Raw genomic sequence first — 13,436 nt, 5'->3', positions numbered from 1 at the left:
GGGGGACCCGCCTCTGACGCCCTTCAGAAGCCGCTGGAGCTGTGGTGGTGGCAGGCTCTCCAGTAACGCAGCTGGTCACGTCCTGTCACCTCCTGGGTGTCCCTCCTTTGCTTTGGAGTTGTCTGGTCTTGAAGACCTTCTGAAACAGAGGTGCTGTGCTGCCCTCCGGCCAGTGCCTAGTGACAGTTGTGAGTGTGGTAAGCAGACAGCGACTTCTGGGTGTTTTGATGCATTTGCTGCCCAAGCAAAACCTGCATTTCTTTTGCACTGCAAGTGCTGGAAGTAATGTATAAGCTAAGACTGCAAATGAGAGGCCTAGTGTGGTCTGATACTCAGTTTTGCTGGCATTGCAGCAGCAGAGAGCTCCAGTTTGCTGTGTACAGCAGAAATTCTTTTACTCCATAACTGAATGATTTTACATTCTTACAGACACCCACATCCTGTTTTATATTCACTTGTTTGTGCACTATTGAGGGAGAAATTTCTCACTTTTTCTCTTTTGATTGTTTAATTTCTTAAGTGCTTTTTATTGCAATGGAAATGCATGGTGAGGTCGGCTATAGGACCAGTCCTTCAGAACCTCCTTGTTCTGGGTTAACCCTGGCTGGCTGCTAAGCCCCACACAGCTGTTTGCTTGCTCCCTTCCCCCATGGGGTGAGGCCGAGAATCTGAAGGACAAAATTACAAAAACTAAGTGGGTTGAGATAAAGACAGTGTAATAGGTAAAGCAAAAGCTGTATATGGAAACAAAGCAAAATTGGGAAATCATTTACTGCTTCCCATTGTCAGGCAGTTGTTCAGCCATCTCGAGGAAAGCTGGGCTGCATGCATGTAGTGGTTACTTGGGAAGACAAATGGCATCACTTGGAATGTCCTCCTTTCTTCCTTCTTCCCAGCTTTATATGCTGAGCATGATGTCATATGCTATGGAATGTTAGTTGGGGTCAGCTGTGCTGGCTGTGGCCCCTCCCCACCCCCAGCCTGCTCACTGACAGGGCAGCATGAGAAAACGCCTTGACACCATGTAAGTACTGCTCAGGAGTAGCTGAAACGTGGATGTTCGATCAACACTGTTTTGGTCACAAATCTGAAACAGCACCATATGAGCTACTGTGAAGAAAATTAACTCTGTCCCTGCCAAAAATACTGCAGACCAGTTCTTCAAGACATTTCCCCAGTTTGATAATTGCTCTTCAGAACAACCTTCTCACTTCTTGTAACTAGTTGCTTTTGCATCTTGCATGAATACTTCTATTCTTTTTAGTTTAAACTTTTTCTTTATGGTGTAGTACAAGGTCTTCTTACAGTCTTCTGTTTCCTGTGACTAGAAATTCAGATATTGGACTAGTTGACATGGCATGTCTTTAGTAAACCCATGCTGCCTTTTATTCAACGAAGTCTTACATCTTTTATGTTTAAACTTGCTTTGCATTGTGCTGTAAGGTTGTTTTTCTTTCAGATTTTATTTATAAAATTTATGTCTTACAGAGATCAGGTTACTGGATCTTTTGTTATCCAATACTTCTTTCTTAAATGAAGATATAGTTGCTTTTTTTCAGTTATGTAGTAATGTTGCTGATTCATCAGATTTATTAAAGATTTTTGTGTTTGTGATTTATTGAGTGCCTCAGTGTAATCTAATTGGTGTCTAGTTTTGAAACTTACAATGCTGTTCTGAAAGGGAGAATATTCCAAGGGATGTATTCACGTGGCTTGGAAAATAGGCCTTTGCCATATAAGTAACAGGCTTATAAAATATTTTCCTCAATAAATGTGGAAAATATCCAAGCGTACAAATCCACAAAACCATACCCTGCTGCTGTAAAGAAAAGGTAGAGCAGTTACAAGAAATTTAAGACTGTTTGTCGTGGAAGCTGTTCACCCTGAATGTAGCATGCCAACCTCTTCGGTTTTCCAACACAGTGAAATGTGTGGGATGTGGCTAGGAAATAACTTCTTTGGAGAACTGCAGGTTTGGAAAATAATGCACTTACAAGAAAAGACACATGAACCTCTGGAGTGCTGCAATAGATTCCACAGCTCAGCTGGAGGGAGAAGGTAGTATCCAATATAAAACTGCTGGGAGACCCTCAGGGGAACTTTTAGTCCTGGGAGTAAGTAGAAAAGGCACAGGTGAGAGCTGCTCCATTCTTGCCCCTGTTTGGTCACCCTAAATTCCACAGAATAGCTGGTTCTCAAAGTTTTTGGTTGCTTTTAAGGATGTATAGCAACCAAATAGGAGAGAGCAGGCCCAGGAATTTATTCCAGTGTGGGCAGTATTAGCTTCTTGGAGAGCTGTCTTTCTAGATAATGCCTTTTGAAGATTTGTCACCTGGGTGTCTCTGAAGATAGAGGAAGAGTGGATTTGAGGGAGGTCACACAATTTGATTTCCTGAGTGCAGTAGTTGGTGACATACAGCACAATATGTTTGTTTTGTGGTCTGCAAGAAAAGTAAAGGGAAATGTGAAAATATCTTGCGTATTTATTCTTCCAGCCTAAGGCCTTCTTTCATAGCTGCTCAAAACTGTATCTGTAGCATCAGTTACTTTCCTTGTTTTGTTTTCTAAATACTGAGTGGGTTTTGTTGATTATCAGGGAAGTGAAAATTCTCTGAACATAAGATTACATTTTAAAAATACAGTTTGTGCTAAATTGTATTTAACTGTTCAGAAATCTGATGTGGCACTCTGATCAAAATCTCTGCAAAACTTGGATGCTATGGAGAAGATGAACAAAGAATTACTTTCCACTCTTTCTTGCTGTACAAAAACCAGAATGTTGAATGGAATTTGCAAGGATCTGATTCAAAACACAGAGACATACACCATATAGTAAGGATGCTGAACTCCTTGCTGAGGGATATTTTGTGTGCTAAAAATGTATATGAACTCACAGTGTGGGATAAATTGATTCAGAAAAATCTGCTGACGCTGTTAAATACAAAAACATAATCTGTAGCTTTTGCCTGAGTCACAGATAGTAGCTGGAGAGGATTTGGAAAAGTTTCACTGTATGTTTATGCTTTTCTTGTATTCCTTCAGAGGCTTGTGACTGGTTTTGAAGATGGCTAAGTGAATCATGGTTCTGGTTGTCCTTACATACAGAAGCAAGGCATAGTTCCAATGTAAAATTAAAAAACGCTCTTCATGACTCAGTTGTAATTCTGCTGCAGTCTTACTGTGACCAACAGCCAAGGAACCAAACTCTGAAGGAGTCTGCTGATTTAGTAAGATAATAATGGTTGGCATTTTTGCTTGCACTTTGAAAATTATTTCTGCATAAGGGATGGGAAAAATACTTAAATAGCAACCTTTCCAGGGAAGCTAGAAGTTGTTGCCTCTAAAAGGCTACTTCTGATGTGTTAAGTGTGAGCAGTAGAATAACAGCAGTCATTTTTGCTGCTGAAGTTTTTCGGAATTCACAGTTTACATATTATGTACTTGCAAACACATAAGAGGAATCTTCAGATTGATTGTAATAAAAATCATCAGACTACTCATTGCATATAGCTTTATTAAAATGTTTTTCATATGTTACCTATGTTATGTGAGGTTTTTTTTTATAAAGCTTTTACTGTATTATGATGTTTGGTATTCTCAGCTGGAAGTAGAGAGCCTTCCAAAAAAGGACGGTAGGATGGAGAAGTAATATGTGAGGTTAGCATTGTTGGTAACTAGCTTGTAAAAGTAAAATTAATTAATGGTAATTAATATTAGAAAATAATATACTTATTTTTATAGCTGATTAGTTTGTGTGTAAGTACCAGCTACAGATTAGTTCTAGTGTGACTTCTTGTATGTAACTGTATTTTTCTGTAGTACTACATACTGACTGGTGCATAAACATATCTTGAAAGTAAGAGTTACACATCTGTCACTGTAAAGTATTTCAGAATACTCTCTTAAATTTTCCAGCGATGACAAGGCTGATAGCTCAAGTGTTGCTGGAGAAGCTAGTAAACCTGCAGAGATGCCTACACAGAGAAGAAAACGGATCTCCACCATGCCCAATCTTGCCAAACCCAGAGCTGGACCTTCATCTGCTCAGCGTTCTGCATCAAAACCGCAGAGGCGAGCCTCACAACCTCCTGATGGCAGTGCTTCGCTTCAGAAGGATTCCTCTCCATCAGAAAAGAGTAATGTTGAAAGCTCTTTAAAGTCTGCCATGCTGCCTGAAAAGAAAACGCCTGTGCCACAAGTGCCACAGTTTTCACCACTAAAAAAATCAGCGAACAAAGAGCAAACTGTAGGTGTAGCTGCTCAAAAAAATGACGATACCTTGCAGAAGAATGTACCCTCCCCACTCAAGGAGAGACCAACACAGGAAAGATCAGGAACACAGGAAGAAAAGCTGCCTATGAAACTTGCTCCTGTAAAAGAGAAACGAACATGTTCTGACCATGAAAGGATCCTCAAAGCTCGGAAGTTAAGAGAAATGCTTAAAGAGGAACTGAAGAAAGAGCGGATGGTAGGCCTGTGTTGACCAATGCTGATCTGTGAAGAGCAGAGACATGTGGTTCACCTAACACAGATTAGCTCTTTGCATTAGTGTTTTCTGTGATATCTCATAATTCTGTAGAGATTTAGCCTGTTTATAAGCAGGAGTAGCACTGTGTTGCCTTATAGTACAGATTTAATGAGAAACGGTATGTCTTTTCATTTGATTAGACACAAGCCTTTTTGACATGAGACCCTTCTATTATATTAAAGTCAACATTCCAAATTTAAAAATTTCACATTTGGTAATATGATGGGTCAGTGTGCTGTTAAGAAGCCTGGGATTTGAGGTTTCTCATATCTTTTCAACTTGATTACTGAGTTCTGTGATTTTGAATAACTTTTCACTTTTACTTGTGCCAAGTATTGAATCTCTCTGAGAGGGTAAGTCACTTAAGGGTCTGTGGTGTTCTCTCTGACAAAGGGACACTTTTACAATAAACTTATTTCAGTTGTTGAGATGAGGAAAGGAAGCAACAAAACTCTCTGAATGGGGTACTTCATAAACGAAGAAAAAAAATTTTTGAAATATATGGTACTTTCAGGATGAATTTAAGGGGTTTTTTTCTTTTTATATGCAAACAGTTGAAACATAGGCCTCCAATAATTGAAGGACGTTCTCCTCCAGATCGTTCTAAAATGACTATGAGAGACTTGATATACTATCTGCCAGAAAACAATCCTATGAAGTAAGTATGACTCTCTTTCTCTCTCCTTAAGTTAAATGATTTTTTTAAATGATTTTTTTTTTTCTATCGATTTAATAATTTTGAAAAGGAGAATTTTTAAATCTGGTGTATTAGTTACAGATGCAGTATTGTTGCAATGGTAACAAAAGCTTCTAGGCATTTTCACATCTACTCAGTCTTCATACAGAAATGAGAATGGAGATTAGTGCTTGGTGAAATATAAAAACATGAACCTGTCCATAGTGTTGATTTATCTTTGTAGTAAAGAATAATAGTTTGTTGGGGTTTTTTTAGTTATGAATGCCTGCCAAATCTAGTGGACTACAGGAAGCTAAGCATTTCTCCTTCCTGGGTGCTGAAGTGCAAAATGCACTGCAAGACCCAGGAGGTCTCTCCATTGCAGCTGGATGGATGTAGCTGCTACTGTTCCCTTTACAGGTTTTGCCAGTAGCAAAACTGAGTGAGCATCCCAGAGGTGCGCACACACAGGGAACACTAACACAGCTGGCTGCACAAGACTACCACAAACAGAGCAGGGCCTTTTTCCTGCAACTACCAAAACCAATCACATAAACATAAGTACAGCCATCCAAGTCCTGTTCTTCTCAGTAGCAGATGAGTTTTGTTATTGTTCATGTTTATGTGCTTCTGTGTTTAATTTATTTATCACTTTCCGTGTTATTTTTTCTTTTACATTTACCTTAAGCAGGTAATGAGCTAGATGCTCTCACATTCCTTGTATCCTTGCAATGGATTATTGCTATAAATACCATTTTTGGTCCTTGCTTTTTAAAAAAAAGCAAAATTCATTAAGCAATGGTGATTGCTCAGTTAGACTCAAGTCTAGGTGTGGTACAAAGGACTCAATAAATATCTATTCCAAGCAGGTTTTGTGGAATGAAGCAGAAATGCATCTGTACAAACATTCATCTATAGCTTTTTATAAAATTCTAGGTCTTCACTGGCGGAAGAAAAGAGAACAGAAAAAAATTCTGCACTGAGTCAATTGAAAGAGTAAGTATTGGTGGTGAAAGTACTTATAGTCAAAAAGTTTTCCGATATTGTCAAAAGCCATGGTTGTGTGGTAATACTAAAAGTGTAAGTCTCCTTTCCCCCCTGCCCCACTGTTTCGATGTCACAGCCCTTATTTATATTGTCTTGTAATTTAGAAGGGGAGAGTGGTTAAAGATTTTGGATTTGTTCATTTTACAATAGAATGAAAAGCAGATTCCAGAGTTTATGTATTGACTAACTTGCCGGTGAGTTGCGTTGCTGGATGGTTCCTTAAATTATTGAATGTCTGGCATACAGGGCAGCAATTGAAAACATTAACATAAGTAATATTTTTGTTTGGTCTCTTAAAATTGTAGACAGGAAGAGAAAAATACTCCTGATCACGAAGAAGAAGGTGAGGAAGAAGAAGCAGAGAATGGGGAGGAGAGTCAGGACGGTCCACTTCTCGTTCCTCGTGTGAAAGTAGCAGAAGATGGTTCAATTATACTGGATGAAGAAAGGTAACAAATTCTGTGCCTGACTCACAGACAATATATACTACATTGCTGCTTAGTTTGTGAATAGAAAACAGTTACTTTGGATGGGGACAAACATGAGTGTATTTATGTGTTGAGAGTCGAGCTATCCTATCTTAGGAAACAGTGCAAATATGTGACCAAATATGAGCAGCAGTTACCTACATCTCAGTAGTGGCAAACTTACTCTATCAGAATTGTTTTTTGTTTTCTGGAGCAAGAGACAGAATAAGATGTTGTATTTTATTACAGTGAATGAATACTGAGTATTTGTCAAACTTACAAATGTCTTCTATTTAGTTAACTTTGTTTTTCACAGTTACATATGTCTGCTTACTGTTATTCAGTTGTCAGTATTTGCTTCAGCTTTGGATCTTGCATGTTGCTGCTTTATTCAGCTGTCAGTGTTTTCAGTAACTTTGCTTAGAATGTGGCTTTTTTTAAAGTGTTAGATTATCAAATTATTGAGTTCCCCAAATGCATTATTAGCATGAGATTTATGCCAGCATGTAAGGATAGAGCAGTCCTGATAAAAGAATTTGAAAGTATTCTAAAAGGATATGGAGAGCTCTTGTGGTTTTGCAAAATAGTTTTCCTGAATGTTAAAAAGACAGTCTTTTAAGGTATTTAATTAGGTCTGTCTGAATGATATCTTATAAAAAGGGAAAAGCAAATTTACTTGCACAGGTTGATGAGGATAACAATTTATGGCTGCATTCTCCGATTAAAATACATTTTAATGCAACTATTAAACCTGATTACATGATACAAACTCTGACTTGTGACAGGAAAATCTGAATAGCTAGCTTATGAACAACTATTATGTGTCTTGTTAGCAAGATAACATAACTTTTCAGATAAGTCTCTTTGTGTGTTTCCTTTTCCAGTTTAACTGTAGAAGTTCTAAGAACAAAAGGTCCATGTGTTGTAGAAGAAAATGATCCCATCTTTGAGCGTGGCTCTACAACTACATATTCCAGCTTCAGGAAAAGCTTTTACACAAAACCATGGTCAAATAAAGGTGAGTATATTTTTGGCTTCAAGTTTTTAGTCTCCTGAAAAAAATCTTAGTTTTTCATCTGTGTTTTATACTCCACAATTTTTATTTCCAGTGAAGTAAATTAATCTACTTGTGTGATGTAGTCTTAACCTTCCAGACTCTCACAACAAGCAGAGCTCTGATGTTTACTGTGAAAATTGGCATGTTTGAAGAATCCAATGCCTTATGATATGCAGGCTACCTGTGAATTTTTTCTGTCATGGATGTTTAGGTGCTGTGGAAATGCTAGTCTGCCTTATCAAAAGTGTAATTTTGGATTCTGGTGTCCAGATAGTTGAGCTCTCTATGGAGCAGTTGCTCTTCTTAACAGCTTCTCTACTTGATTCTTCCAGGATGGGCAGGAGTAAATTATGTAAGCCATCTCTATATGGGCTGATTTCAGTGCATGTGGATAGCAGCGTTTCTTTGAGTGGGTGGATTGTTATTTTTATTATTCCTGCTGTGAATTGATTGTTGTCTCTAGGTTGACAACACTGTGGAAGATGTTTTACAATGGGAAATGTTTTTTTACAAGTGTGGATGGAAAAATTAACTTCAGAGTTCACTATGCTGCTTTTGGAATGCACTCTTTGCCCGTTAACAAATTGTAATGAAGATGGTATTTTTACACATGTTTTTTTCTGATTTCTGTTTGTGGTCGTGTTCATAAAAAATGAACATTGACAATGTGGAGTTGGTTTACTAGCTTTACAAAATGTATTTCATATTCTGCAGTTTTATGATAGATTAGACAGTTCTTTCTGTTAATAGTTCGTTCAGCAAATATTAGAGGTACTTAAATAAAATAACACACATACTTCAGGTCAGCTGAACAAGAGGTAAGCTTGAAGTTCTTTATCTCATTACATTAAGTTTGAAAGGTGGTTTTATTTAGCTATCAGGGAGGATGGTTAAATACTGAAGTGTGCATCTTTTTTTTTTTTTTTTTTTCCCATTTCAGAAACAGACATGTTCTTTTTAGCTATCAGTATGGTAGGAACAGACTTCTCCTTAATTGGACGACTGTTTCCTCATAGAGCCAGAGCAGAAATTAAGGTAAAAATTAAAGCACTCGATAAAGCAATTAAATGTCTGCTTTCACTTTTCTGTTTCTCATTTGCTATTCCTATGTTTCCCCTATTAGTATTGAAAATTTTGATGCTAATTGTCTCTGTAGCAATGCTTTTTTAATACCTGTTTCCAAGAGGTAGTAGGTATCCAAAACGTTAATATACTGAGTTGAATTCCAGTCAGCATATCTAGTAAATCTAGTATACTTGGACACAGTTTGTCTCTGTTTTATTTTAATTGAAGAACGCTGGTAACAGGAGTGGATGTTTGGTGAGGGTCTTTTGTGTTGCCTCTTTTGTGGTGTCCAGCTGGGAAGATCTTCAGTATTTCAAACACTGCTTAGATTGGAAGTAAGAACAAAGATGTTGAAAATAATAAAAAAATTGACTGGTGGTATCTACTGATGACAGATTTTATATTTAAAATTAATTAAGTTTGTGTTCTTTAAGTGTGCTTGCAAATTTTAGTCGGTAGAAAATTCCATTGCATTGAAGAAGGCTTATCTTGATCTGCCATTTTGTACAGTATATTATTGCATTTCTTGCTTACTGAAAAAAACAAATATACCTTTCCTTTTAGAACAAGTTCAAACGTGAGGAAAAAGTTAATGGATGGAGGATAGACAAAGCTTTCAGTAAGTAAATGTACCCCACCCTACAATGAGTCATTACATGGTAGTAATCTTTTTCATGGTAATTTTGGTGCTTTACCTTGCTTGAATTAATGCTAAGAAAAAGTTTTTGCTCATAGGTAATTTCAGAAGCTAGAGAATCTTAGGTTTTTATAACAAGCATGGTTCACAGTAAAGATCTTTAGGCTTAATTTCTCGCTTTTCTATATGTCTGATAAATGAGATTAATGTAAACTTTCCTAGCTGATGATTATTCAGTTGAAGATTATTCTGATTCTTGGGGATTTCTAGCAGAGTTACTTATTGTAAAGTGCTTTGAGAATCCTTAAACAATTTGTGTGTTATTTGAATGAGGTGCATAAACCCTAGAGCAGCATGTTAATACATTATTTTATACTATGGTACTATTTGTGTATTTGTCACTACTGAAAGTTTCTAAACTACTAAGTACTGTAACCTTTTTGCTAATAATTTACCATAATCCGTATATATATGAACTCTAGTCCTTGCTCAAGTGATGCAGAAAGTATTTTAAAAAATAATTCTCTGTTTAACCTTTGCTTTTTAGTATCGTAACATGTACCGCTGATTATTTTACAAAGCAGAAACTTGGAAAAATTATGAACTTTGAAATCTTTTCTATTTCTTTGCTTTAATCTGATAGGAGAAAAGCGTCCCTTTGATTTTGAATTCTTTGCCCATCTGCTTGAGAAGGTCTTAGCAGATGAGGGAAAGAAAAAGCAAAAGACTGTTAAAAACCAGAAGCCAAAGGAAAAGAAACCATCAAGGCCTCGGAAGAAGCCAAAAGGTACTTCAAAAGAATGCTTGGAGATAGCGTTACAGAGCAGTGGTTGGTAATGTGTTGCTAGAAGAGGAAAAATCATGTAGGGAATCTTTTCTTTCCCTGTTCCAGACAGAGCAAGAAGCAATCCTGTCTTCATAGTGTCACTTTTTCAGATGTAGTTTACTGATGTGTGGAATAGTAATAATTGGTGGCAGATGCTTTCCTGAGGTGTGTTTTCTCTAGGTGGGAGTGTGAGACTACACTGAGATTAGTGATATTCCACAATCTGAAGCACTGATATTCTGAATAGGATATTCTAATTTAACATTTGATGAGTATCTCCATGAGTTGCTTAATGAATTCACTTTTGGTATCCTTGTGCCAAAACCATATAAAACTATATTTTTGGCAAGCTGTTTTATAACTTTGAGTTTAAATTTTTCTTACATTTTAAACTTTTTTCTTTTAACAGTTCTGTTTCTTTTTTAATTATAATTTGACTCCCAGAGTCTGAAGGATGTGATTCTTTTCATGGAGTCTTGTAAAAATTGTTTAGCTCTCTGGTTTGTTCAAAATAAAGGACAAAGATTATATTTAATTATTCTTGATCATGTAGTGTCTTATAACTGCAGTACCTGTGAAAGGACCTTTCATGGATGTGCCTAAACTACAAACAGTTATACTGACACGATTTCAGAAATTTCCTCCTAATTCTGTCTGGTTGTCGACTTGTTTGTTCTATAAGAATGCTTTTTCTTTTAAGTGGTATTGTGGAAGCAAATGAACAGCCTTTTTAAAGTGGATGCTAGCCAGGAAGCAATGTAATTGTTTAATTCTCAAAATTGACATAGTTGCTGCTTTTCTATAGCCTTGGTTTCAGATTTGATTAAATAAAATGTCCCAGCTGTTAGGACTTCCAGCTATATATAGAAATTCTATTTGTAGACTTTAATGGTGGATTAAAGGTACTTTATGTGTAAAGCAATGCAAGTATGCTTTTCTGCTTCTCTTGCATTTTGGATTTCTTAATTACAGGGCAACAAGTTCATATAAGAAGAATAAGAAGGAAAAAGAAAGGTTCTTGGTGGTTGATGTTCTGCATAAATAAAAGATCAAGACAAAATGTTCTGAGAAAGGGAGAGAGCAGAATTTTAGGAAGTTATTAAACTGAGAAAAGAGCTTGTGAATTATTAGGTAGATAATGACTCAGCTTTCTTATATAAATAGGAATGATTAGCTACAATACATTTGTTGATCAAAATTACTTTTTCATGGCACACTTTCTGTAACCATCATCACCTCTTTCTGCAGCAATAGGATAATTCTTTTCAGGGATAGCAATGCCTGTTTTTCTGGATTCAAAAGTGACTGTGTAACCTGCTAAAAAGTATAGGAACAAAAACATTTACTAAGTTGGCTTTATATCCTATATTGAGTTTATGCTAGTGAAGCGTTGTTCCCTGTACAGAATGTGTTTTGCATTTAGTGTTGAAGTTAATCTGTGCTGAAGCTTTCCTGTTAAGTTGGTGACTGACTTCTCATGGTCCTGCTTATATGCCTGGCAGTATATTGACAGTGATGTATAAATTCACAAGATGCTGCTAGTGGAAATATCTTTGCAATTTATGCCTCCTAATATTCCACCAGTCTATTAACCAGGAACCATATTGTCTCAATAGCAAAAGCTGCCAGCACAGAAGCTACTAATGATAAAGATGATCTTCAGGAGGCCAGAATTTCTGATGCAGAAGTAGAAGCAGATGCTGTGACGGCTGAGAAAGAAAATGAGGAATCTTTGGACATTTCTGAACAGGCAGAAGAACAGATTGCATTAGAGCCAGCATTAGCAAAAAAGAAGCGAAAGAAGAGGAGAAAAGATGATCTTGAACAGGAAGTGGAGAATCTTCCAGAAGAAATGGCTATCCCTTCAAAAATTGCTGAAGAAGAGAAATCCTTGAAGAAAAGTAAGGCAAAAGGCTCACTTTCAAATGCCGTAATATAAATTTTATATAAAGACATTGGAAACTTAAAAATGAGAACTTGGGTTTTGATTTGTATCACTGATCTGCCTTGGGAGGCTGTGGGGCAATGCCTTTCAAAATCATCTTTCATACTAAATCTAGAAGTATTTTATTTTAGCTGAGAATAGTTCTCTTAAAGCTTAATACCTGGGCATTTTCTACTGGGATTTTTTGTCTTAGTTAACTAATTCTTGCTTCACTGTAGCTAGGATTTGAGATTTGGAGTTCTAAGATGTTGCCCAGAATGTCCAAATTGATTTAATTCTTATTCATTAGCAGAAAAAAAACTGGTATGTGATGCATACAATGATGGTCATACTACCTGTAGAGAAGAACTGGATAGTGTTATTGAAGGAAAGCAAGGTGAGACTTCTGTTACAGAGGAAAAGAGATCAGAGTCCTATTTACCAGTGGAAGATGTAATGGAGAGAGAAAATGATGTCAATTTATGCAGGTAATGTTTACAATGGAAAGGTTAGGCAAAATAAAAAATAGTTTAAAGTTTTAATATTAGTTTTATTTATTCATGCCTACCATCATGTTAACTGACACACAATGGGCAGGTTTTTGATTTCTGAGGACTGTCTTGGGTTTTAGTAAGCTGTTTTTTATTTATACTCTCAATATATTCTCTGGCCTGATGGGCTGCTGTTGCAAAATTAATTTACATTAATAATAAAGTCTCATCCCAAACAGCTTTCACTCTTTTGTTTTTTACAGTGTTCATAAAGAATATTGGCTTATCCTAACTTCTAATATTTCTCTCAAAGCACTTCTTGGTAATGTTGCTGCATAGTGTTGCTATACACTTGGAATTGTATTTGCTTTAATAAGATGGTCCTTGTGGGAAAGGAAGGTTGCTTGGACTTTATTTGTGTGGAACCTGGGTGGGAGGCAACCTTTTAGTTTCAATTTTGGGCATTCTTTCACTAGAAAGAAAGTGAATGCTTGTTTTATTAAACTTACTGTATAAGAAAGCGGTAAATCTAAAAAGTCACTATGAAACTGTTAGTGCTGCTTCAGAATGTTGCATGTGAATTATTGTATTTAGCTGTATTGTAATTGTTTATTTCATACAGATTCCCAGAAACTTTTATGCTCTTTAATACCTCATTGAAAGCATATGAAGGAAAAGTATTTGTCTTTGCACTCAACATAGATTGTTACAGAAGATT

General features: G+C 36.5%; 1 protein-coding gene across 1 annotated transcript in view; it reads left to right on the top strand.

Moving 5' to 3' along the window:
• Positions 1-3,915: 3,915 nt before the first annotated feature.
• BDP1 (BDP1 general transcription factor IIIB subunit) overlaps positions 3,916-13,436 on the top strand; it is a gene marked incomplete at both ends in the record, with an annotated part of 35,069 nt that continues 25,548 nt past the window's right edge. The window contains 10 exons of the mRNA XM_029087282.1: positions 3,916-4,468; positions 5,083-5,186; positions 6,141-6,200; positions 6,557-6,700; positions 7,603-7,736; positions 8,716-8,810; positions 9,405-9,459; positions 10,121-10,264; positions 11,920-12,204; positions 12,541-12,715. Coding sequence (XP_028943115.1) covers positions 3,916-4,468; positions 5,083-5,186; positions 6,141-6,200; positions 6,557-6,700; positions 7,603-7,736; positions 8,716-8,810; positions 9,405-9,459; positions 10,121-10,264; positions 11,920-12,204; positions 12,541-12,715 — 1,749 coding nt within the window. The remainder of the gene's footprint in view (positions 4,469-5,082; positions 5,187-6,140; positions 6,201-6,556; positions 6,701-7,602; positions 7,737-8,715; positions 8,811-9,404; positions 9,460-10,120; positions 10,265-11,919; positions 12,205-12,540; positions 12,716-13,436) is intronic.

The sequence above is a fragment of the Antrostomus carolinensis genome, unplaced genomic scaffold (assembly GCF_000700745.2).
Source record: "Antrostomus carolinensis isolate BGI_N321 unplaced genomic scaffold, ASM70074v2 scaffold8181, whole genome shotgun sequence".
Taxonomy (NCBI): Eukaryota; Metazoa; Chordata; class Aves; order Caprimulgiformes; family Caprimulgidae; genus Antrostomus; species Antrostomus carolinensis.
The sequence above is the reverse complement of the archived record's forward strand: the minus strand, read 5'-3'. Positions and strand labels throughout refer to the sequence as shown.